The 23,922-nt window shown below is 44.0% G+C and overlaps 1 protein-coding gene across 4 annotated transcripts in view; it reads left to right on the plus strand.

Annotated features, from left to right (window-relative positions):
* Nucleotides 1-14,459: 14,459 nt before the first annotated feature.
* Nucleotides 14,460-23,922, plus strand: part of SPEN (spen family transcriptional repressor) — a 96,436-nt gene continuing 86,973 nt past the window's right edge. For 2 of the 4 annotated variants that reach the window (XM_059137053.1, XM_059137054.1), the window contains exon 1: nt 14,460-14,963. In XM_059137053.1, coding sequence (XP_058993036.1) covers nt 14,881-14,963 — 83 coding nt within the window. In that variant the 5' untranslated portion in view covers nt 14,460-14,880. Of the gene's footprint in view, nt 14,964-15,148; nt 15,425-23,922 lie in introns of those variants that run through there. The other 2 variants (XM_059137056.1, XM_059137055.1) reach the window with 2 other exon arrangements.

Raw genomic sequence — 23,922 nt, forward strand, 5'->3', positions numbered from 1 at the left:
ATAAATTTAAAAATAAGGATCTGCAGACTTTATAGAAAAGTAGTAGTCTTTTTCCAAAGAAACTGTGTATTATTCATGTCGTTATGGAACAGATACAAGGCGAGAAGCAGACCATATCCTGAGGGTGTAATAATTCTTCCAGAAGCCTGAAGGTTTTGAGTTCCTGATTCTTGCACTGACCCAGGAACTTTCTGAAACAAAATGTACTTTCTACCATTACCAGCCCTGGTACCTTCCCCTCTAAGTCTACAGCAGTAATTTTCCCAAAGTGACTTCAGAGTCACTGATTTTTTTTTTTTTTTCCTTCAATCTAGTCCAGTCAAGCTCTGGCCCCACTACTCCACCCAAATGTCTCTTGTCAAGGTCACCAGTGACCTCTGCGGTGCTCCAACAGTCAGTCCTCCTTCCTCATTTTAACCTTTTGGTTGCATTCCACAGTTGATAAGTCTGATCACGCCCTTCTTCAGTTTCTTCCTCTGCCTTCCCAGGCACTACCCTCTCTGGGTTTTCCTCCTCCCCGACCCGTTCGTTCCTTCAGTTGCTTTGCAAGTTCCTCACTTCTGAGACCTCTTTCTTTTTTTTAAATTATTTTTATTAACATATATTATTTTCCCCAGGAGTACAGGTCTATGAATCATCAGGGTTACACACTTCACAGCACTCGCCGTAGCACACACCCTCCCCGATGTCCATAACCCAACCACTATCCCTACACACCCCCTACCCCCCAGCAACCCTCACTTTGTTTTGTGAGATTAAGAGTATCTTAAGGTTTATCTCCCTCCCAGCGTGTTTTTTTCCCCTTCCCTACCCCCCAAAACTCCCACCCTGCCTCTCAAATTTCTCATATCAGAGGGATCCTATGATAATTGCGGAGACCTCTTTCTTCAGTGTCAAAGTGCCCCAGGGTTTTCCTGGGTATTTTTTTTTTCCCTGCTGGTTTCCCTTGGTGACATCATCCAGTTTCAGACATCAAATTCCATTCACATGCTGGCAACTCCAAACTCTCCTTCCCTCTGGTTTACTTGCTGTCTCTCTCTCCCTTTCTCTCAAGTGCACACAGTCACATAGATACAATATACACATATACAATTTATCTCCTAAATAATATATAAAAATATAGATCTTCTGGACTTCTTCCTGAACTCATATCCAGCAGCCTACCTGATGCCTCCAACTGAACATCTAATACCTCACACTGAACATACTTAAAACTGAGATCTTAATACTGCTCTGCAAAATGGTTCTAGCCAGTGTTCCCTAGTTCAGTTGATGGCAACTTGATCTCTCTAGTTGCTCAGGTCAAATACCTCAGGCTCGTCTCTTGACTCTTTTTATCGACTCTGTTCAATCCATCATCAAGGCCCTCTGGGTTTACCTTCAAAATAAATCCAGGATCCCCTTAGCCAGTGAAGCCAACCCTTTCTCCTCACCGGCTCCTGCTTCTAGCCTTATTGGTCTTTCTCCCCCTCCCACCGGCACCCCTACACTCCCCTCCCCAAGCCAATTCAGTTTCATGAGAACAGAGATCTGATTACTTTCTTCAGTGATATAATATCCCAAGTACTTGGCACAAAGTTGATGCTCAAAAATTATTTGTTAAATAAACAAAGTAATAAAGATCTTGACTTTTTAGACGTCTTTTTGATGTCTATACAGGCCATTTAAACCATGACGCCAAACGATAAATCTACAGGTTTCATATAATCTGCACAATTATCAGGATAGAATCTTGTTACAGGGATGACCATGTATACTCGGACAAGATAAATGTTGGGTTGTTCCAGGAGTCTTTTTTATTTTCATAGATGTGTTTCTACTTTTTTAAGAAACATACTATTGGCTGCAAAGATTTTCTTTGAACTCCAATACTTCTGAAATGCTGAACTTCTGAGTTTTGCCTCAAAGCAGAGAGGCTATTGCACCATGTGCGAGTGTTTCACCGCTGCCAAAAATATTTTGAAGAACTTCCCATATTACTAAAGTCTCTAAAAGAGTTTAAATTATCCTTACCAGGAAAAGGTCATTACGGTTACTGTTTTAAATTCCCTCCTATGCTAGAATTGGCATGAAAAGCTGTCCTTTCCTGGAACAATGGCTAGAGAGCCTCAGTATTTCTACGTTGTTTAGAAAGGCTGCACACAATCTTCACTAAATGCCAAAAAAAAAACCAAACAAACAAACAAAAAAAACCAAGCCCAAGGGGCCTAGCACATGCCACGGAGATGCTGCCCTGGCTAAAGGATCTTGGTATAATTAAAGGTTCTGGTTAACATCCAGTCTCTCTCAGGGAACACAAAATGCTACAAATTAGTTCAAAAGCACAGTTGGAAAAAGAAAGAAAAACTACAGGAACAATGGGTTGGTGATGGTGGAATTCTCTAGTCCTTTATTGTTTGACAAAAGGAAACCAGTCCTAGGACTACATACAAAGCATTTTTACTCCAAGGGCAGATCATAAAATTGTTGTAATTCAGAATGTTTATTTGAACATGGCCTTCTACATGTTTAAAGTCCACCTGTTTAATACTGTTTGGGCTTTTTGGCTTAGGAAGCTGGAAAATGTTTTGAGGCCAACATTCGGGTCAGAATGGAGTTTTCCTGAATTTCTGTTCAACTGTTCTGCAAATGTTTGCCATTGATCATATGGGAGAGAACAGTGCAAAATACCACCCACTCTAAATACAAATTGAAAATATTTTATACAAAAAAAGGATGTGCTTTTAGCATTAAGTTTAACAGTTAAAGGTGTGAAATAAGAATGTTTTATAAATAAAAACAAATTCTAGGAATTAGAATTGTTAAATAGATCCTCTACATCTGTACAAAGTGAAAGGATTGTGCAATCCTTCTCTAGTTTCAGCTGCCTGGCTGCTGAAGGCATAATGTTTTGTCTGTGTTATTAGGATAATCTGTCCTAATGCCCAATAAAATAGTTTCATACTACTTAATTTTGGTTGTGCAGGCAAAAAGTAACAGCATTTTCAAAACAATTTTCATAAACTCTCCATACCAAAAATATACAATACTGTTCTTTATAAAATATTGAGATGAGTTTAAAAAATTTAAAAATTCCAGAAAGTGCTTTCAGTCATATTGAAACTAAGACAAAATTTGGGATCTAACAACCACTCCCCAGATGTTTCTTTCATCTGGAAGCGATCAAATCTTGATCCGTTCCCTCGAAAAAATATTTTTTAAACTCTTCATCCTATCATTACGAGCTTAACGCCCCTGTTACTGAAATAGATAACCAAACCTCTGTAATTATACATAGTAAGGGGAGAGAAAAAAGCCCTACTGTAGCTGCAGCACCAAAAAAGACTTGAGCCAGAAAAGGTTGGCTCGGTTATGAACTCACGCTGCTGTGAAGAAAAACAAAACTTAGGAAAAACAAAATAAAAACAAAATACCCCACCCCACCTCATTATTTTTTATTTTTTCTATGTTCCAGAATAAAAAAAAAAAAAAAAAGCCCCACATTAAACAAAAATACCTTGCACAAAAAGTAAGGCTGGAAGACAAATATAGCAACATTACTCTTGAATTTCCTGGCTTTGTTGATTCCAGCCGCAAAGTTAACATTAAATTGCCAAGATTCACATTTAAATATTCCCTTGAAATCAGAAAAACAATAGCTCTTTCAGGATGTGAAATGACCCTGGAAGGCACATAGTTATTTTATTGAGTCGATTTGCTATTTACATACTCATAAGGGGCTCCAAAAAGAAGTTAAATGGAAGATGTTCTCAACAGACAGAAATAAAATATTCCAATCTATTGTTCCAGTTTATGGCTCAGATCGAAATAATGGGCTATAAAACCTTATCAGAAACCAGTTGCGCAGTGCGTGCTTCGCAGCCAGCCAATGAACACCGACGTCTCGGTTCTCCTACTGATGACAGCACTTCAAAGACATTTTTTTCTTTCTTTCTTTTTTTTTTTTTTTTTTTTAAAGAGCCCGACCTCTCGGTTACGCCGGTGCTCGGCACCTCGGTCGGGTCTCCCAGCGCTCGAAGCTCGGCATTTTGCTATTTGCAGGGCGCCTCTGCGGCTCGAGGCAGCGGCGTCCAAGCCCGTCCAAGCCCATCCGCGCCCCCCCCCGCGCCCCCCCCGCGCGAGGCTCGCGGAAAGCGCCTTCATTCTCAGGGCGAATACGGCTTCCCACGGTGGCGTTCGGGGCACGGCCAAATAAAATGCACTCCTTTCCCAGAGCGGGGGTGGGGGTGACGAGCGCCGACTTGGACAGGCTCGGAGGCCAGAAGGGATTTGGGACTGTGCGCACGCCCCTCGGCCGCCGGTCGGGGGCACAACGCCGCGCGCACACAGCGCGGCTCCGGGGCGGCGGCGCCCGAGAGCCCAGAGGCGAAGAACAAAGGGGACGCGCTCGCTTTCGCGGCTCGGGGGCTGCCCGGGCGCCTCCGCCAGCCCCGCCTGCCCGCCCCGCCCCCCAAGCCCGCAGGCCGCGGCGGCGCGCGCCCCTCCCCCGCCGCCCTGCCCCCTTGGCTCCGCGAAATGGCGGCCGCGCCACAAAATGGCAGCCGCGCCTGTCCGAGAGCGGGCGCCTGCGGGGAAATAAAAGGCGCCGCGGACACCCCCCCCCCCACCGGTTCTGGCAGCACGGCAGTGCCCTCTCGGGCTCTCTCAGGGTGGCTGCCCGGGTGACCCTCCCTGGGCACCGGCGCGCCTTGACGCCGCACGCCTTCCCTCTCCGCGTCGGCCGCTCCTCGAGTCCGCAAACGAGGCGGCGCCTTTGTGCGGGCGCTGCCTTTGCGCTTCCAAACGTGCCCCACGGCCGGAGGCTCACACTGAACGGTACAAAGAGAGACCTCGGCTTCGCACAACAGACGGGCGACCCCTGCCCGCCCGGGACGCTTCTCGGGCTGGCGCGGGAAGGGAGCAGCCCTTTCCTAGGGTCTCCACACCCGCAGCTTTAGCTCTTGGCCACCAAAGTGAAGACAGGAAGGGGGAAGCAAAGGACATCCCCTCCCCCCCAAAACGGGGGGAAATTAAGGAAACGGGTCAAGGAGCCCCAGAGTAGTACTTCGGCAGCCGCGTAGAATCCCAATGCAGAGCCCACGCTCGAGAGCCAGAGAAGAGCCACGGGCGGCCCACGAGTGCGCGGGCAGCTCCAGAGGGCGGATGTCGGCTTTCACTCCACCACGCAAACCTCCAGTGAGCGTTTTAGGGTTTTCATCGCTCCCCCTGCCCTTTCCCTTCTCCCCGTGGTTAGAGGCCTCGGGGCTAGGCACAGGCAGTTCGGGTCTGCTGCAGTTTCCATGCTTTTCCCCCCGACGTTTGAGGGTCTCGGTGGTCTTGGGCTTTGCTGTGGCCATGGCGTGATGGATGGACGCGGGAAGGTGGCGGTGTGTTTTGGACGTTTCGCTTTCTCTTAGATGCTCGCTTCCCTGCGATTCCCATCCCCCAGCTTCCCCTGGCCTCCGTCTTTCCAGAAACTTCTCAGGGAACCAGCAAAAAAAAAAAAAAAAAAAAAAAAAAAAGCCGCAGGCTCAGCCACCGCCTCCTTCCCGGAGCATGCGCGCCGGGTAGGGCGGCAAGCTCCGCGCGCGCGTGTGCAAGTGTGAGAGTGGGACGTGCGCGCGCGCCGTGCGGGGCGGGGCGGTTCGCTCTCACAATGAAGGGAACAGGTTTTTGTTTTTTTTTTTTTCTCCCCCCTCCCCCCACGTTCCGTCGTCGCGCCGGCGCGTTGGGGCAACTCCCTTGGCCTTTGGAAGGGGGGGAGGGGCAGGTCCGTAGCGCTCGAATCGTTGCTCTGCGCGCCTGCGCAGCAGGTCGTCTCTGCCGAACTGTGTTCTCCGCGCTGCTTGCGGTAGCGTCTTTGATGTGAAGTGCGTCTGAGCATCTCGACTGCGCCCTACTCACTGTTTGCTCAGCTCCCACTCGGGGGAACTGTAGCTTCTTGAGGGGTTTCCTCGAGCTTAGCCTTCCTTTGTGGCGAAGGGATGAGGTCGGGCCGTGTCTGGCTGGCTCCCTTCCCTTCCTGCGTGCGCCATGTTTGGCCCGGCTCCTGCCCGGCTCGGGTGCCTGCCGTGTGGTGGCACCTTCACCCAGCCATGGGGGGTACAGCCTTGGCCGCGGGACCGGGTGGTGGCCGGGCTGCCTTCCGTCAGGCGCTGCCCGCAGTTCTTCCTCACTAAGCCGAAATAGAGGTGTCCTTTACTTGGAACGCTGCCCGGGCCGCTGAGGCAAGCCTCTGCTGGGGGCGGCGGGGCTGGCCGCTAGGCTTGTCCTCGGTGTGTGGCTGCGGACAAAGAAAGGGCCTGGGTGTGCAGCTCGGTCTCCCTGGGCTGACTTCAGCTTGGAGAGTGGTAACCATAGCAACAGCTTTTACCCTTTCTCAAGGTGCCTTTGGTTTTATTTTCCTTTTCTCTTCCCTTAGGAGTGTGGGGGAAATGACTGCCAGGGTTGTGGGTTCTTAAAAAAGCCGGCGCCCCCCCCCCCAGCTCTTTTAACTTGCTGTATAATCCACTTCCATGCGAGCCCGTTTCTGAAATCCAGCAGGTTGAGGTTAAGTAAGGGTCCCTTGGCAGGGCATGGAGGTCTGCCACGTCTCCAGTCCCGAGCTTTGTTTCCTTGCCGCCTTCCTTTTGAAGGACCTTCGTTTCGCTGGTGGAGTAATTGCCTTCCTATATTCGTTTAGCGTGTAATGTACCTTCAGATCCTTACAGATGCGAGGTTTGAAAGAGGGAGCTTGTTCGCGAACAAGGCACCTTGGGGGCTCCTAAAGACTGGCGTGGCACTTGCAGCTTCACATTTTATGGTCATTTGGGCTCTGAAGTTGTTGGACAGTGCTAACTTGCCCGCAGGTGCGAGTGCACCATTGACCACGCAGAGTCTGAGGTTAGGTCGGGTCAAGGCTCTGGGCGGAGCCACGCAGTGGGTCCTAAGGAAGGGAGATCTTTCTTCCTGGTGGGAATTTTGAGTTGGTGCCAGATTCCTATTAGGAGCTCTTAGTATATGAAAAGCTGTCTAGAGGCTGTTGAAGTACTAGCCAGCAATAGAATTCTCCCCCTGCTAACAAGACTGTAATTTGAAGCTTGGAAACGACCAAATCAACTGTCCCTTGAATTGCTAGAATTTTGGTTATAGATTCTGTTCTAAAAAATTATGGTTAATGAGTGTCTTCAGAGTCAAAATTCCTAAAGTAAGGATAACACCACTAAATAAGGGGAAGAAAATTTTGTGTTTGTTATGTTTTATAATTAAAAAAATTTTTTTAAAGGAAATGCACCCAGAATGGGGCTTGAACTCACAACTCCCAACCTAGATCAAGGGTCGCAGGCTCTACCCACTTAGCCAGATAGGCACACCAGATTTTTTTTTTAAGTTGTACATTTATTTGGATGTTTTAAAATTTTAAATAGGCATAAAAACAAAGTTCTTATGTGCAGTCTAACTGAGAATCTCTGGAAACTGATGTTGAGGGGTACGATATATTTAAACTGAAAACTGTGAAAGACAACAGTTTCTCTGTTTGAAGCCACTTTTTTTTTTTTCTTTTAAAGATTTTATTTATTTATTTTTCAGAGACAGAGCACAAGCAGGCAGAGAGGCAAGCAGAGGCAGAGAAAGAAGGAGGCTCCCACCTGAGCAAGTAGCCCAATGCGGGACTGGATCCCAGGACCCTGGTATCATGACCTGAGCTGAAGGCAGATGCTTAACCAACTGAGCCGCCCAGGCATCCCTGAAGCCACTTTTCTGAGTGAAATTTTTTAAGGGAAAGGTTTATGCTTGTGTGTGTGTATGTTTAAATTATCTGATATTGTGGGGGAAACACAGACCCCTTTTATTAATTCATCTCACCATGTCCCTTCACCAGCTGACAGTATTCAGTGAAATCTTTAGTTATGACACTTAATGGTTCTGTTTTCTCAGAGAAATCATTTTAAGTTAATCTAGCACCCTCAAAGACAGTTATACTTAGGCATTGTTTTTGTGTTTTTTGTTTTAGCCAGAGTATCATTCAAATAAAAGTGTAAGCGATGGTTCTCATGACTTCTGTAGTATATGGCCTGAAAAAATTCAATGAGCTCCATCAAAATACTGAAATTTAACTTTTTGAAGCTTTAAAAATAATTCCATCATTAATTTAGAAAGGTATCAGTCCTATGTAGTCTTTAAATAGTGTGGTTTTATTTTAAGCCAAAATGTTTCAAGTGTCTAATTATGGAATACTATAGAAAATTATCAATTATTACCATCCTGGAGATTATTGAGGCAGTGATGTGATTTAAAGAACCATTTTTATTAAATAGCAATAATTGAGTTAAGATGGATACAGTTTTAAAAACATTTCAAAAGTACATAAATAATTTTCTTTTTAAATTTGCTATTTCAAACTAGAGCCACGGAGCTCAAGACCCTAAGTCTGAAAATTTCAAGACATATGTAACAAGTTACTAAACACATTTTATTTGGCATTAATGTTTTTGAGATTGTGTCAACTGTACTTTGGTAGTGTCTCCCGAATTAATCAATAGCCTTATTATATTCTTACTTCCTGATGTTCAAAAGTTACAATCTACATGGGGTGTTCGGTTAATGTATATTACTTCTAGTGAAGAGATTAAGTTTTTTCTTACATGAGGATTAACAATAGAGGTTTAAAGGGTTGAATGAAATATCCGAATTAACATAGCGAATAATACTTTGTTCACATGGGATCTCTTAACATAAATATGTTGATTTAGTATAGTCCAGCACCAACATTTCAGAGAAACCTTGAAAGAAACACAGATACTGACTTCCAAAAGTCATTTTATTATAACTTTTTCTAATTATAAAAACGATATATGTTAACCAAAGAAAATATAGATGGAATTTTTTTAGAAAATATAGATGAATAAAAACTTTAAAAAATTTTTACATTTCAGGGGAGGTGGGTAGGTTAGGTGATGGGCACTCAGTAATGTATAGAATTGTTGAATCGCTATATTGTACACCTGAAACTACCACTGTATGTTAACTTTACCAGAATTGAAATTTAAAAAAGAAAAGAATTAAATTCTACCATATAGGCACAGCTGTGATTAAGGTATTTGCAAATATCCTTCCAATCCATTTTTTCCCCATGCCCTAAACGTTAATTTGTAATTCTGAATATTAGATACATAGCAATATTTCCTCATAGAGGGGAAAAATTAAGCAATATTTCCTCATAGAGGGGAAAAATTAAGCAACTTTCCAAGGAAATGGTAAAAACATAAGAATTTATTTAAAAAAATGTATCAGCCATTACATTCATTTCTGGAATGCAAAAAACAATGTGGGATAATTTAGCTTACATAGAGTGTTGAATAGTAAAATAGATTATGAAATGTTAGCTTGCTGAAAGTATGATTTAGAGGACTGGCTGTCTGATGGTCAATTGATATAAGTTATAATTTATGTAATTCCACCAGACTCTGCCTTCTATATCAAAATAGATCTGTTAATGGACTGGTCTTTCTTGCTCCCTCAAAACTAACAATATGTAAAACACTCTTTGAGAATAATATAGCAGTGTTGCCTGTTTTATTTTCTACTGTTAAAAAAAACCTGATTATAAAAATTTGTATTGTCAAGTTGTCAAGTAGGCTTTGATCATTTTAGAGCTAGTTAATGTGTTTTTATATGATGCCTTTAGAAACAGGTGCTTATATTTTAAGTATATGTTTTGTCATGAAATAGTTTAATTTTAATAGCTTGGGACTAGATTTGTAACCAAATTCTTGTTAAATATCTGGTAACGATTCTGTCTTTCTGTTTAAATGTTGATATTAATTTATCTGCTCTATTGGCTAGGTTAGCATTCAAAGTCCAAATTTGAGGCTCAAATGCTTTTCCCATTGGGCTTCCGTTACGCATGACTGAACTCTTTGAGCACATCTAGCATGCTAAATACAGGAGCTCCTCACAGCGTGAAAATAAGACCTGATTAAAAACACATCTATTTTAATTCCCCTTTGCAAATGGTTCTGCTTTTAATGTTACCTTTCCGAATTATCATTAAGACTCAAATGAGGAAATTCACTTCACCATCCATTTATCAGAAGAAAGGAGAGATCACACCCTACTTTTGATTTTTCTCAATGAGCATCAATTATTTATTGTTAAAATAAATTTAAAAATCAGAATAACAGAGTGGGTTGCCTTGCTATTGAAAACATACCAAGATAAATGCTGCTGAAGAAATTCTGCCTTTGTAAATATTTGTACCAAAGACAGAAATAGAGAAAAGCTTTCCCAGTGTTTTCTGATACATTGCCAATAAAAATGAAAGGCATTGAAAAAAATCAAATACTTGATTTGGGGCTATGCAAAGGGCGTGTACTTATCAGTTTTGCTGTTATTAAGAGCTTTGCAAAAACAAACGGAATGTTGGCATACTTAATATGCAATCACTGCATTTTGATTTGACTGTAGGACCTATGTAGGCTATAAAACCCTGAAAATTGATAATGATATGTTCTTAATTTCAGCTGATACTTACTTTTGATATTAATGAGAAATTAGTGGCCAACTTAATAGTATTTATGATATTTACAGTATGTTACTTCCAAATCCTTTTACATATATCATCTTCTTTGATACTTCTAGGAAACTTTTTTGATAGATATTTCGTTTTGCAGATAACGATATTGAGACTTTGAGGATTTAATCGATTTGTCTAGGTCATATAGCTAGTGACAAAACTGGAACTGGAATTTCTAACTCTTAACCCAGTAACCCAGGGGTATTCCATTATACATACTGTCTATTGTTTGTATCATCAGTATTGTTTTTGTTTTGTTTTTATTTTTTATTTTTTTAGTATAACACAGAGTTCATGCCAAGTAGTGTTTGTTATGCTAAAAGAATCAGTAAGGAACATGGACAGTATTATTATTATTTTTAAATATTTTATTTATTTATTTGACAGACAGAGATCACAAGTAGGCCGAGAGGCAGGCAGAGAGAGAGAGAGAGGGAAGCAGGCTTCCCGCGGAGCAGGGAGCCCGATGCGGGGCTCGATCCCAGGACCCTGAGATCATGACCCGAGCCGAAGGCAGCAGCCCAAACCACTGAGCCACCCAGGCGCCCCATGGACAGTATTTTTAACCTGTAACTATTAAGTTTAATAAAGATGGATAGAATTCCTACCTGAATTGCTCATTTGAACCCAGCATCTATATGTGAGCTATTTTTCCTTTAAATGAATCTGTTCAGTTGAAGTTAGTGTCATATTTTTTTTCTTTTGGCATCATAGGAGCACGTTAGATAATTGACATTTGTTTTACTCATTAAATTTATTTAGGCTGATATCTGTTGACATTTTATAAACTGAGAATTCTCTTGAGAAATATATATCGGATTTTTAAGAAACCAAGAAACTAAAATGAATACTTTCGTTGCTATTTTTGGTGCCAAACAGGTAGTTTGACAATACTTCAAGCGAATCTGAGTATAAAGGTTGGTTTGATGAGATTTTGTTAGGCTTTATATTAAAGAGAGACTGTTTCTCAGTTGTTTGGTAGATCTCTGGCTCGATGAGATGATATTCTTAATTTGATATTTGCCTCTAATCTTTTTGACATTCTGTGAGCTCTTTGGTCTTTGGGAGAACTTTAACTCAACTTTGCTTAATAATTTATGTGTTGGTAATCTTCTACCAGGTTTCTCCTCCACTACTTCCCAAAGGTGGGGGACTTGAAGTAGTATTTGTAAATAACTTTGCCCATTTTAAATTAATTTACAAAAATTAAGTACTTATTCTGCTTTTTACATGGAAAAACAGCACTGCTGTAACAAGACTTTTAGGCTAACTGAAAAGAACTAGTTCAAAAAATTTTTAGTTGGTAAGGATGTTGCTTTAACTTTCACTTAATGTACCTTCATTCTTGTGCCATGGAGAAAGTATTAGAAAAAATATCTTAATTGCTTCTTATTTTGTTCTGCTTTATCCTTTTATTGTTCTTTGGGAGCCCTAGATGGATACCAAATACTGCATTCAAGAATTATTCTAATTAGTCTTTTTTCTAATGATTTTGCTTCTAAAAGTCTACCCCCCCTTTTTTTTTTCAGTCCTTGAATTTTTTCCTCAGACTGATTTTAACTGAAGTCTGCATGCAAGGTCAGATATGCCCTTTACTTCTGTAACTGCAAGACACTATGTTGTGAATCCTCTTGTCAGTTGCCCCTCTTAGTGCAACTGAGCCGAATCTCTTCTGTTCTTCATGGTGACATTTTGGTCTTTCCAAGAAGTTTCAGCTAATACAGAGCCTATCAAGTTTTAAATGAGGAGTTTACATCCTATTTTAAAGTGTGTTTCAAATTGTGGTGGTTGCTTATATTGAAATTCATGCTTCATGGAAAAATGCATGTCAGTTCAATGTTAACTGCAGCCGTGCATGCAGAGCTATATAGTTCAGGGGTGCTTGGGTAGCTCAGTCAGTTAGGTGGCTGCTTTCAGCTCAGGTAATGATCCCAGGACCCTGGGACTGAGCGCTGCATCAGGCTCCCTGCTTAGCCGGGAGTCTGCTTCTCCCTCTCCCTCTGCCTGCAGCTCCCCCTGCTTGTGCTCTCTCTCCTTGTCAAATAAATAAATGAATAATCTTAAAAAAAAAAAAAAAAACAACAGCTATATAGTTCATGAGTTTAGGTTAATAGTGTGCTGGCTTGACACTCCTTAAGTGATAGTGTCAGGACAAAGAAATGGCCACATGTAAATGGCTGATCCTACATCTGTGGTTTGTTTGCTTTTACTGAGGAATCCATTCCATAATATTTTCAAGAATACATATTTCCATTTCATTTAATGGCTGATTTGCATGAAGACGAGGACAGCCTGTGGGGTGGCACTAAATACTTTAAGTAAATTATCAATTAATGCCACTATTGTAGTGGGGCTTTTCTGTTTCTAGCTTTTCTCTACCTCTTCTGACTCTTACTGAAGTTAAATTGGTTAAATTACCTGGCTCAGAATCTAGAAGTTTTAGAAATAATTAGTCAAAATTCCAAAAATCATTTCAAATGGAGGGTAAGCTTAGCCCCTCAGCTAGCTCATCTTTTACTGAAATCATTGCAACTGTGTTAGACTGGGGCTTGCTTAGCCTTGTCAATGGAAGAGAGAGTATCTCAACTGGTCAGATTTATAGCATGGACTATTTCTCTTTTTAAGATTTTATTTATTTGGGATAGAGAGAGTACAAGCTAGGGGACAGAGGGAGAGGGAGAAGCAATCTCCCCACTGAGCAGGGAGCCAGCTGCTGGGCTGGACCCAGGGATCATGACCTGCATAGAAGGCAGACGCCTAATGGGCTGAGCCACCCAGGCGCCCCTATAGTATGGACTATTAGACCAAATACAAGAAAAGTTGATGTGACTCTCAGCCAGACACAATAATTAATTAGCTTATGTCACATTATATGGTAACAAAGTAAAAAACCACTTGGAGCATTACTGTCTGTGGAACAAAAGAAACTGCTGTGCACAAGTGACTCCAGGTATTAGTGCCAGTGATCATGGTGACCATATTTTCCAGTTCACAATATAGTCTGGTGATAAATCGGCTGTATTTAAGGAGACCGTGAATAAGACCAAATATTTAAAATCTGGTGTGTACTTGAAGTACCGCACCTTTGATATTTTATTTCTGCAGATTAAAAAAATGGAAAATTGAGTTGCTGACTGTTCTAAACGATTCCATTTTTCTGGACTCAATACAGTTTGCCTTAATTTTGTCGGTTTTCTCTGGGGTTCTGTAAACTGGCCTTTATATGAAAGTTCAGCTATGGTCTTTAAAGGTCGCTAGGCCTGGAAACGCCAGAGGTCTGATCCGTTCCTATGCTTAAATATTAAATTACAGTAAATCCTTTATATAAATCCTTTTAACAATATTAGACATGTAGCCGTCTTCTATCAGTTCTATTCCTGATATACCGTAACGTATCTTGCAAAACATTTCGTAAGATCCTATATAAAATAGTTGCTTTACGTTAGGGCTAATTATTCTTGAGAGGGATGGGCTTCTGATCCCGTCATTGCTTCGCTTGGCAGTGAGAAGGGCGGCCTTGTTCTGACACTTTCCCAAGCAGGCGGGGATCCTGGTGCCCGGAAACGGCCAGCTCCTGGCCGAAGGGTGAGTAGGGTCAGGAGTCCTGGCTTCTCCGGGGAGAGGCACCGGCAGCCGCTCTGACACGCGGGGCTATCAAAACCAACTCCCTTTCTCTCTTTTGTTCCTCTAGGCCCGCGCCTGGGACCCCTGTTGGAGGGGCTGGAGACCGTCCCGGTCCCTGGAAGCTCGGCGCCCCAGGTCTGACCGAACGCCCACCCCGCGGCCCACTCCCTGCGTGCCTGCGCGCCTGCGCATCAGGATCGGGCGCGCGAGCGTTCCTTTCAAGCCCCGCGTTCCTCCCTCCCCCGCGCGCCTGCGCGCCGGCTGGGAGGAACTCGGCGTTTCAGCCTCCGCGGGCGGGCGGACGCGCGCGTGCCCGCGGCGAGGGAGGCGGGCCGCGCGCACCGGTGGGAAGCGTCCGGCTGCCACAGCGCCAGCTCCGTCGTAGTCGCTGCCGCCCGGGTCCCGCTCGCCCCTCCTCCCCGCTCCCCCCTCCTCCCCGCTCCCCCGCCCGCCGCCGCCCGGGCGCATGCGCCGCCGGAGCGCGAGGGTCGGCTTCGGGTGTGTGGTGGCGGCAGAGCGGAGCTGCGAGGCCCGAGAGTCAGAACCTGGGGGAGAGGGATGGTCTCTGCACGGGGGGGAGCCGGAGGAGCCGCCGCCGCTGCCGACGCCACCGCCGCAGCCGCCGCCGCCGCCGCCTCGGCGCCCGCCTCCCGGCGCTGACGGGCTCGTACGAAGCCGGCGAGGGAGAACCCGCACCAGCGGTCGCCGGCACACCGCCCAGCATGGTCCGGGAAACCAGGCACCTCTGGGTGGGCAACTTACCGGAGAACGTGCGGGAAGAGAAGATCATCGAGCATTTCAAACGGTGAGTGACACGCGGCCCGGGGCCGCGCTCTCCCTTCGGGCGCTGCTGCCCGCCCGACCCGTTGCCGGCCCCTCCCCGTGCGCGGAACTGCTGAGGGGACCCGGGCCAGAGCCGCGGACTGGTGCGGGGGGCGCGCGGTTGTCTGGCCGCCGCTCGGCCCGCGTCGCGGCGTTGGGCCTCGGGCCTCGGCGGAGCGGTCCGGCTGCCGCCCTCTCCCGCCCCAGCGAGGAGGAGGCTGTCGCTCGGCCTCCGCGGAACCGGCGCCCGGAGGGCGCCCGCCAGCCGGCGGGGCAGGAGTAGGGTCGCGTCCTTGCGCGCCGCCGCCCCGGACCCCCGTCCCGGCGCGGCCAACTCCGGAGTCCCGCCGCAAGTCCCGCTCCTCGCCCTGCCGACGCTTGGAAATGTCTAGCCGGGAGAGGGGTTTGTGCGACATGAGAGGCTTCACCCAGACACACGGCTCGGTAGGTGGTGTAGGAGCAGCTCGGAACCGGGGCAGCTGCGAGGTTCTGGGCACCTCTCCCGAACGGCTTACAGACCTAGAAACTACAGGGAAATGGCAAGCTCACATTTCTCCTGTGGGTTTTTGGTTTTTTTTTTTTTTTTAAATTCTTATTTTTTCGGGGTTGGCTAGCGAGTATGGTGTCTGAAAATAAGTTGGTGCGCTTGTTTCGGCTCTTTCGCCTTCCAGGCCGCCTCAGCCCTCTGGGGTCCTTGGGTGAGGACGGGGGTGAGGACCGAGGGCTTTCACTGGAAGCCCCACGGCGGGTAGGACGGTGCCCAGCGGGCGCCGGAGCCCGAGAGCCTCGGGATCGCTACCTCCGCGGCCGCGCGGGGTTAGCGCTGAGGGGCCGCCTTTGAAAGAACGGTGATTCCCTCCCGCCCAGAGTTCTTGAACCGGTCGTTGGAAGAATGCACGTCTTTTAAGATCAGGAGATGTAGTTTTTTTTTTTTTTTTTTTTTTTAACTTCCCAGAATATATATTTTTTTTCGGTGAGATGGTGGGATCACTGTTGTTTTGGTACCTCTGCTACGGTAGCATTCAAGCGCCTGCTTTCTTTGTGGAACGTATGCGTACCGTGACGGGTAGCGTCCTCGCTGGAACATCCTGAAAGTGACGCTGTGCTTAAGCTTGGTGCAGAATGAGGAGGACTGTAGCAGATCCGCGCTCGTCCTCGAAAATTACCGTTCCTTGCGATATTCCAGACCCGGAACGATCTTCAGTTCGGTTTACTCCCTAATTCCTCTTACTATCTAGTGAGTGGAGGAAATTATGGAGCGCCCTTATTAGTGAGTCACCATGGGAAAAACAGATTGCGTCGCTTGCTCCTGAGCAGCTTGGATAGGGAAATGGAAGCAGAGGCAGCAGAGCTGGATCCACTCCGTCTTTTAAATGGAGGATCATTGATTCTGTTGGTGGTTGCTGTTACTGGGGTATTAAATCTTCACCGCTGGGGCGCGCGTCTGCGCGTGACCGCGTGTGAAAAGGAGCCGGCAATAGTGAGGCCATTCATAACCTGCTCAGGCTGTCCTCGGCAGGGCTGGGGGAGGCGCGCTTCCAGGGACTCTCCCGGTGTTTACTACGTTGTGCTGAGAAACCAGGCAAGGGCAGGCAGGGAGCAAAAGCTCACCTCTACCCCGGTGGTAAAGGGGAGCGAGACCCCGGGCTCAGTGGAGAAGCAGATGGGAACTTTTCCCTCCCTGGCGCGGCTCCACCCTTTACCTCCACCCACCGCCCCACCGTCTTCAGTGCTTTGGTTGGAAAGTCCTGTAGACGCAGATTATCGGAGTGGAAAAGCCACTTTAGGTGTGCTCACTTTGAACTCCTGTGGACTTTCTCTGTAGGTCTCTGGGAAATTCGGCTGTACCGACGTGCAAACACGTGCATTGCAGCATTCGCGTTGCTCCTCAGTGTTCTGTGGCCAGACGTGTCACTTCGCATTATGCACATTCCAGAGACATTGCATACCTCTTGCAGGGAGTTTGACTCCTCTCAAGATGAGGGGAGAGGGAATGGGAAGAGGAGATCGTCCGCGGGAGGTTTGGGAGATTTTTAAGTGGATGGGGCTGCGGTCCGGCTTGTGTGAATGACTTTCTAAAATGGCGGCCAGGACCCACTTTATGTGGGAATCAGCAGCAGCTCTCAGAATGCACAGAGGGAGGAGGGGGCGGAGGATGCGAGCTGCCTTCGAAAGCGGAGGTCTGGAGGAACGTTACTGTATTAAACAGGGCTTAGCGGGCACACTGCGTTTAAAGGGGTACCTCACCTATTGCAGAGCACAAGCAGATGCTACCAAAAGCAGATTCTGTTAAAACTAAGCAGACCGTGTGTCCATGACACTCCTTTATGTTAAAAGCGATTTTTAAAAAAATTTAGACAAACGTCCTTAGCTCTTTGAAAAGGCAGTGCATTCTTATGGGTTTAAAGAGTGTGAAGGGTTCACAGAGAAAAATCTCCCCTTCACCCCTGACCTCGGGATTCCCAGTTCCCATCCCCCACTTCCCACCCAATCCCCGGGACAGGTAATCTCTATTTATGGTTTCTTGTTTATTCTTACATATGTATAAGAAATGTTTTTGCTTTTCCAGCTGTGGAGTTAAATGGACCCTGTTTGGAGGAATTCAAAGCCTTTTATCCCTATTGTAGAAAATGTTTTGTAAAATGTGTGATTGCTACTAGGGGAAGGCGAAATTTGAGTAATTTAAGTGAAAGGGATAAAAATAAAAAGATAGTTGTACCGGAATGATAGCTGTGTAAGAAGATGTAAACACTTCTAGTGTTTTCTAGAACTCAAGATGAGAGAAACTCTCTAATACCTTTTACCAGCTTTTACCCTTTTCCCTTGCTAATTACAACATTAACTAATAACTGTTTTACAGGATTAAGAGGTGTATATTGGGAATATATTACATAGAACGTTTTCAGAATTATTCTTGTAACACTGATTAGGCTATTATAGTAAGTGTTTGGGGTTTTGTTTTTGTTTTTTAAAGATTAAACCAGTTTTGGAAGCAGGGCAGCTTAGAGGGCACTTTTGTGTGTGTTTGGGGGAGGGGTCGGAACCAGATCTTTTTTGTATTATTTACAGTGTATTATTTTTATTATTTACAATGGTCAGTATTTTTGGTGGAAAATAGATTGAGGGAAGGATGCTGATAAAGGCTTTTTTCCCGTTCGAACTAAAGAAAGACCCAGTCTTTAAAATATAATCAGAGCATTTTCAAAATTTGGCTTTACCTTCTTGCAATAGAATATATTTGTTGTGTTCATTTTCTTTACAGCTTTTAATATACTGCTGAAAAAAATTAAATGAGGACTATTTCTGAATCAGATTTTAGTTAACAAAGATCTGTTGCAGGGACTGAATTTGCACAATAGAGAAAGTCCTTTCCTTTGTATGTTAGCTGGGTTGAAGGGGGAAGGGAGGAGTTACACAACAATTGGTTGCTGTCTTTTAGTTGTAAGAGAGAGAGGTGTGTGCAAAGATGATTCCCTGAATTAGAATGAGCGAACGAATAGAGCCCTTTAAAGAATATAAAATTCTCTATTTTATTTGCCTGTTTTAAGTAAATCACATTTTCAGGTTCTTCCCATCCATCCCCAGTTTTAGAGAAGACGTTAAAGATTGTGCAGAGGTAGAGCAAGGTAGCAGCTTATGTAAAAATTCTGTCAAAGAATGAGACCCATTTAAAAATGTATTTTTGGCTTTGCTAATTTTAAATATTACAGTGGTTTTCTGAGTTAAAATAGCTGGAATACATGTTACATGTATTTGGATATCTTTACTTTGGGGACACAGTAAAAATATAGTGGAAGAATTTCCTTGTCTTTAGTATTCTATAACTGGAGGTATTTTTAGACTTCAAACAAATTTGACTCACCCTAGCCTTACATCATTGCTACATCGTTTCTTTTTTAGAGCCCAGCCAGTTCTATGTAGAAACAGCTCTGGTTTTGAATGTTATAATTTTGATATTTTTGTGTCGGGCTTTTGTACATTTAAAAAATAAAATTCAGTTATTGTGATAAATAGCATTAAAAATTAATACAGAATGCTTGAAATACTGTATTTTATTTCCTAAGGAGGATGCCTCTGGCAGATTGGGGGGAAAATAGGTGCCAGGAAGATTGGTGATGTTTGACTGGTGGAGGGCACCGTCTTGATTGCTTTTTTAAAAAAAAGTTTGAGGGGCACCTGGGCACCTGGGTGGCTCAGTCGTTAAGCGTTTGCCTTTGGCTCAGGTCATGATCCTGGGGTCCTGGGATCTAGCCTTATATAGGGCTCCCTGCTCAGCGGGAAGCCTGCGTCTCCCTCTTGCACTCCCCCTGTGTTCCCTCTCTCGCTATGTCTCTGTCAAATAAATAAAATCTTTTTTTTTTTTTAAGATTTTATTTATTTATATGACAGAGAGATCACAAGTAGGCAGAGAGGCTGGCAGAGAGAGAGGGGAAGCTGGCTCCCTACTGAGCAGAGAGCCCGATGTGGGGCTCAATTTCAGGACCCTGGGACCGTTATCTGAGCAGAGGCTTTTAACCCACTGAGCCACCCAGGCTCCCCTAAATAAATAAAATCTTAAAATAAAAATTAAAAAAAAAAAGTTTGAAATAGTTTGTGAGAACTAGTATATACAATTGGAGATGATATATTTCTGTTTTTACTTATAAGAATCTGTGGTGTTTGAGCTGTAGTTAACTAGTCCACATTATTTAATGTAAGCATTGTGGTCTGCAAATACCTTTAGTATATATATTGTTATTAAAATTGGGCTCCTGAATTTCCTTATTGGATGCTTTGTAATGAATGTTCAAGCCCTTGAAACAGACCTATATTAGCCTGCTGAACAAGGAGACAAAATAAAGTAATACTTTTTTATAGTTAAATTTCTAAAGTTTACTGCTATCTTTACTTAATTTATTATTATTATTATTATTTGCCTTAGAGCTACTCATGTTTTGAGTGAAAATCGAATACTCTGGGGGTGCCCAGGTGGCTCAGTTAAGAGTCTGCTTTCAGGGGCGCCTGGGTGACTCAGTGGGTTAAGCCTCTCTGCCTTCGGCTCAGGTCATGATCTCAGGGTCCTGGGATCCAGCCTCACATTGGGCTCTCTGCTCAGCAGGGAGCCTTCTTCCTCCTCTCTCTCTGCCTGCCTCTCTGCCTGCTTGTGATCACTCTCTGTCAAATAAATAAATAAAATCTTAAAAAAAAAGTTAAAAAAAAAAAGAGTCTGCTTTCATCTCAGGTCATGATCCTGGGGTTTTGATATCGACCCTGCCTTGGGCTCTCTCCTCTGTGAGAAGCCTCCTTCTCCCTCTCCCACTCCCCCTGCTTGTGTTCCCTCTCTATCTCTCTGTGTCAAATAAAATCTTTAAAAAAGAAAAGAAAGGTAAATAGCATACTCTGTTGTGGAAACCAGTTAGGATGTTTAATCGTTTTATTAGAAACCATATAATTTTTGTATTCTACCTGTTTTTGCTGTGCAGAAATACGCTTTGCTGTGAAGAGATGTTCTTGATACAATTGTACAGTATTACAGTATTCAGACCCCACCCCCCGTGTCTGTATCTGCCAGGTTGAAAATTGTAAACATCTGAAACCCACAAAGAAATGTCTCTGTAAAATGCTAACTAAATTTAGTGAATTCTTGGATTTAATTACTTAGGAGTTCATTTTGAATATAGAGATAAACTGAAATTTAGCATAAAGGTTTTTATTATGTAAGGAACCACTCCAGTTCTTACATTTAAGGAGTATTTGTGGGAAAATTCAAATGGGAAACACAGTTGTTTGTCCTATTGCTTGTTTTGGTGCTAGATTTTTTTAGTCCAGCATACCAAACCTCTAGAGTAATATATGTCTTTGTTAAGTGCAGACTTTGGCTTACTTGAGAATTTGGACAAATGGAATGGCGATTTTCTGAGTGTACCTTGTATAGACTTTGATGGTTACATTCCTATCATGTTTACATGCGGTATATGAACTTGTGTGTGTAATGCATTTGTAGTTTTATGTATATATAATATATATAACATAATACATATATATATACGCATTTATAAATTCTTAAAATTGATTTTTTTAACCTTCACCTTATTTTATTCCTTTCATTCAAAAACTAGGACATTTGTATTCTTTTTAAACATTTTGTATTTCAGGGGCACCTGGGTGGCTCAGATGGTTAGGCCTCTCAGACTCTTGGTTTCGGCTCAGGATTGTGAGGTTGAGCCCCTACCTTCAGCTCTCTGCTCAGCCGAGTCTGCTTGAGATTCTTTTTTTTTTTTTTTTTTTTTTAAAGATTTTATTTATTTATTTGACAGAGAGAAATCACAAGTAGATGGAGAGGCAGGCAGAGAGAGAGAGAGGGAAGCAGGCTCCCTGCTGAGCAGAGAGCCCGATGCGGGACTCGATCCCAGGACCCTGAGATCATGACCTGAGCCGAAGGCAGCGGCTCAACCCACTGAGCCACCCAGGCGCCCCTCTGCTTGAGATTCTTTCCCTCTGTCCCTATCCCTGTTCCTGAGTGCACACAAGCATGTGCGTGTTTTCGCTGTCTCTCAGATAAGTAAATCTTTTAAAACATTTTTGTATTAAAAAATTTTTTTTTGTATTTTACAAAATGACATCTGGCATGCAGTGATTTGTGTCATCATTAAGTTGGTAGGTGGTAAATTTTTTTGTCTCAAGCATTAATTTTTAAAAACAACGCTGTTACACTGTAGTAAAGGCTCTTTTGTATTCAAGATTTCTTAAAAATCGCCTTGGGGTTTTTCTTTGTTTTTTTTTTTTTTTTTTTTTTTTAGTTTTTTTAGGATTTTATTTATTTGAGAGAGTGCATGCACATGAGGTTGGGGGTGGAGGGCAGAGGGAGAGGGTGAGGGACAAGCAGATCCCCACTGAGCACAGAGCCCAAGGAGTGGCTCATTGCAGGACTTGGTCCCAGGACCCCAAGATCATGACAGCAGAAGTCAGAGGCTTGGTGGACTGAGCCACCCAGGCACCCTGCAGAGGATTCTGACTTCCTCATTTCCATGTTTGTAAATAATTCATGCTCATCACAACTTAGAAACTAAAGTAGCTGTTAGACTTGCTGCTAGATACTTTAATGTATTAATAAAGATGCATATGTATTACTGTTTTATAGTTTAAAAATTGTACTTTGGAGAATTTTGGACACATATAAAAAGAGAAAAATAGTAAGTAAATCCTGTGTACCCAGCATTTAGCCCAAACAACTATCAATTGTGGCCTGTCTTGATTTATGAAGAAAATTAAAGCAAAGGAGGGAATAGAGAGTCATGGGGGAGGGAGGAATGAGTAAGGCCTCTTTGAAAAGATGGTATTGTGGGGCACCTATGTGGCTCAGACAGTTAAAGCAGCTGCCTTTGGCTCAGGTCATGATTTCAGGGCTTTAGGATCGAGCCCCACATTGGGCTCCCTGCTCAGCGGAGGGCCTGGTTCTCCCTTTCTCTCTGCCTGCTGCTCTGCCTACTTGTTCTCCCTCTCTCTCTCTCTGTCAAATAAATAGATAAATAGACATAAAAAAAAGATTTTATTTATTTATTTGACGGAGAGAAACAGTGATAGACGGGCGAGTGGGAGAGGGAGAAGCAGGCAGGGAGAAGCAAGCTTCTTGCCGAGCTGGGAGCCCCACGTGAGACTCTATCCCAGGACCCTGGGATCATGACCTGAGCCAAAGGCAGAGGCTTTAACCCACTGAGCAACCTAGGCGCCCCCAATAAATAAAATCTTAAAAAAACAAAAACCCAAACACTAACTCTTCTTAGTTTAAAAAAATAAAAGGGAAGATAAAATGGTATTTGATATACCAGAATGAGTGTCTGACCACGTTTAGACCCAGTTCTTTCTTACCAGTAATATTTTTCTCATTTAAAATTTATTTTGAAATATAGTTCATGAATGGTACAAAGAATTCCCACATTCCCTTCATCCAGATTCCTCAGTTGTTGACACTCTTGCATGGCACCTCATTGTCTTCCCAATCAGGAAGTCCGTATTGGTGCCATCCTACTGCCCAGTCCACAGACCCCATTCACCCGATGCCAGCCATCCCCACAGTGTTCCATTTTCCGTCCAGGAGCTTGGTCATGTGTTGCTGTTGGTGGCTGTGTCTCATCATTCTGAATACTTTGTCAGTCTTATGCTAATTCTCATGTGCCTGGTAGTCTTACAAAGCACAGGTCTTTTGGGGAACCTGGGTGGCTCAGTCAGTTAAGCATGTGCATTCAGCGGGGTTCATGATCCCAGGGTCCTGGGTTTGAGCCCAGTGTCGGGCTCCCTGCTCAATGGGTGTCCGCTTCCCCTTCTGCCCCTCCCCCTGCTCATGCTTGCTCACTCGCACGTGCTCTCTCTCTCAACTGAATAAATAAAATCTTAAAAAGGATAGGCCTTTGCTTCTGCAGGATAAACCCTCCAGTTGAATCTGTCCAGTATTACCTCATGACCAGATCAGAGCATGCATCTTGGCAAGAATACCACAGAAGTGATTCTTTGCTCTTCTCAAGAGTAGCATATAAGGAGGCAGACAGTATGGATCTGTGCCACAACTGGTGATACTAGTTTAACTGCTCACCTAGTCAGGTTAAATCTTTACTATTTTCCCCTTTGTATTTGATTAGCATTTTATGGGGAGATATCTTAATATTATAGTCTTTCTTCTTTTATCAAGCCTACAGTCACCAGCTTTAACAGTGCTAACTCTTGCCGGTAAGTATAGTGTTGTGATTCCTTCTATATTTAGTTTCCTGTAGGTAGGAGCTTTCTGTGTATGTGTAGAATACTTACGATTTCTACTTTTTTCAGTGAGCTTTGGTCCAGGGATTATTTGATACCCAAATTGTCCTAGGTTTGGCCACTTGGAGCTCTTTCAAACTGGCTGTTGTGTCCTTTTGATATCTCTCCATCACTGTTTAAGCATTTCTTTATTTCAGGCATAACAAAGGCTT

Source organism: Mustela lutreola, chromosome 10 (assembly GCF_030435805.1).
Source record: "Mustela lutreola isolate mMusLut2 chromosome 10, mMusLut2.pri, whole genome shotgun sequence".
In the NCBI taxonomy this organism is placed as follows: Eukaryota; Metazoa; Chordata; class Mammalia; order Carnivora; family Mustelidae; genus Mustela; species Mustela lutreola.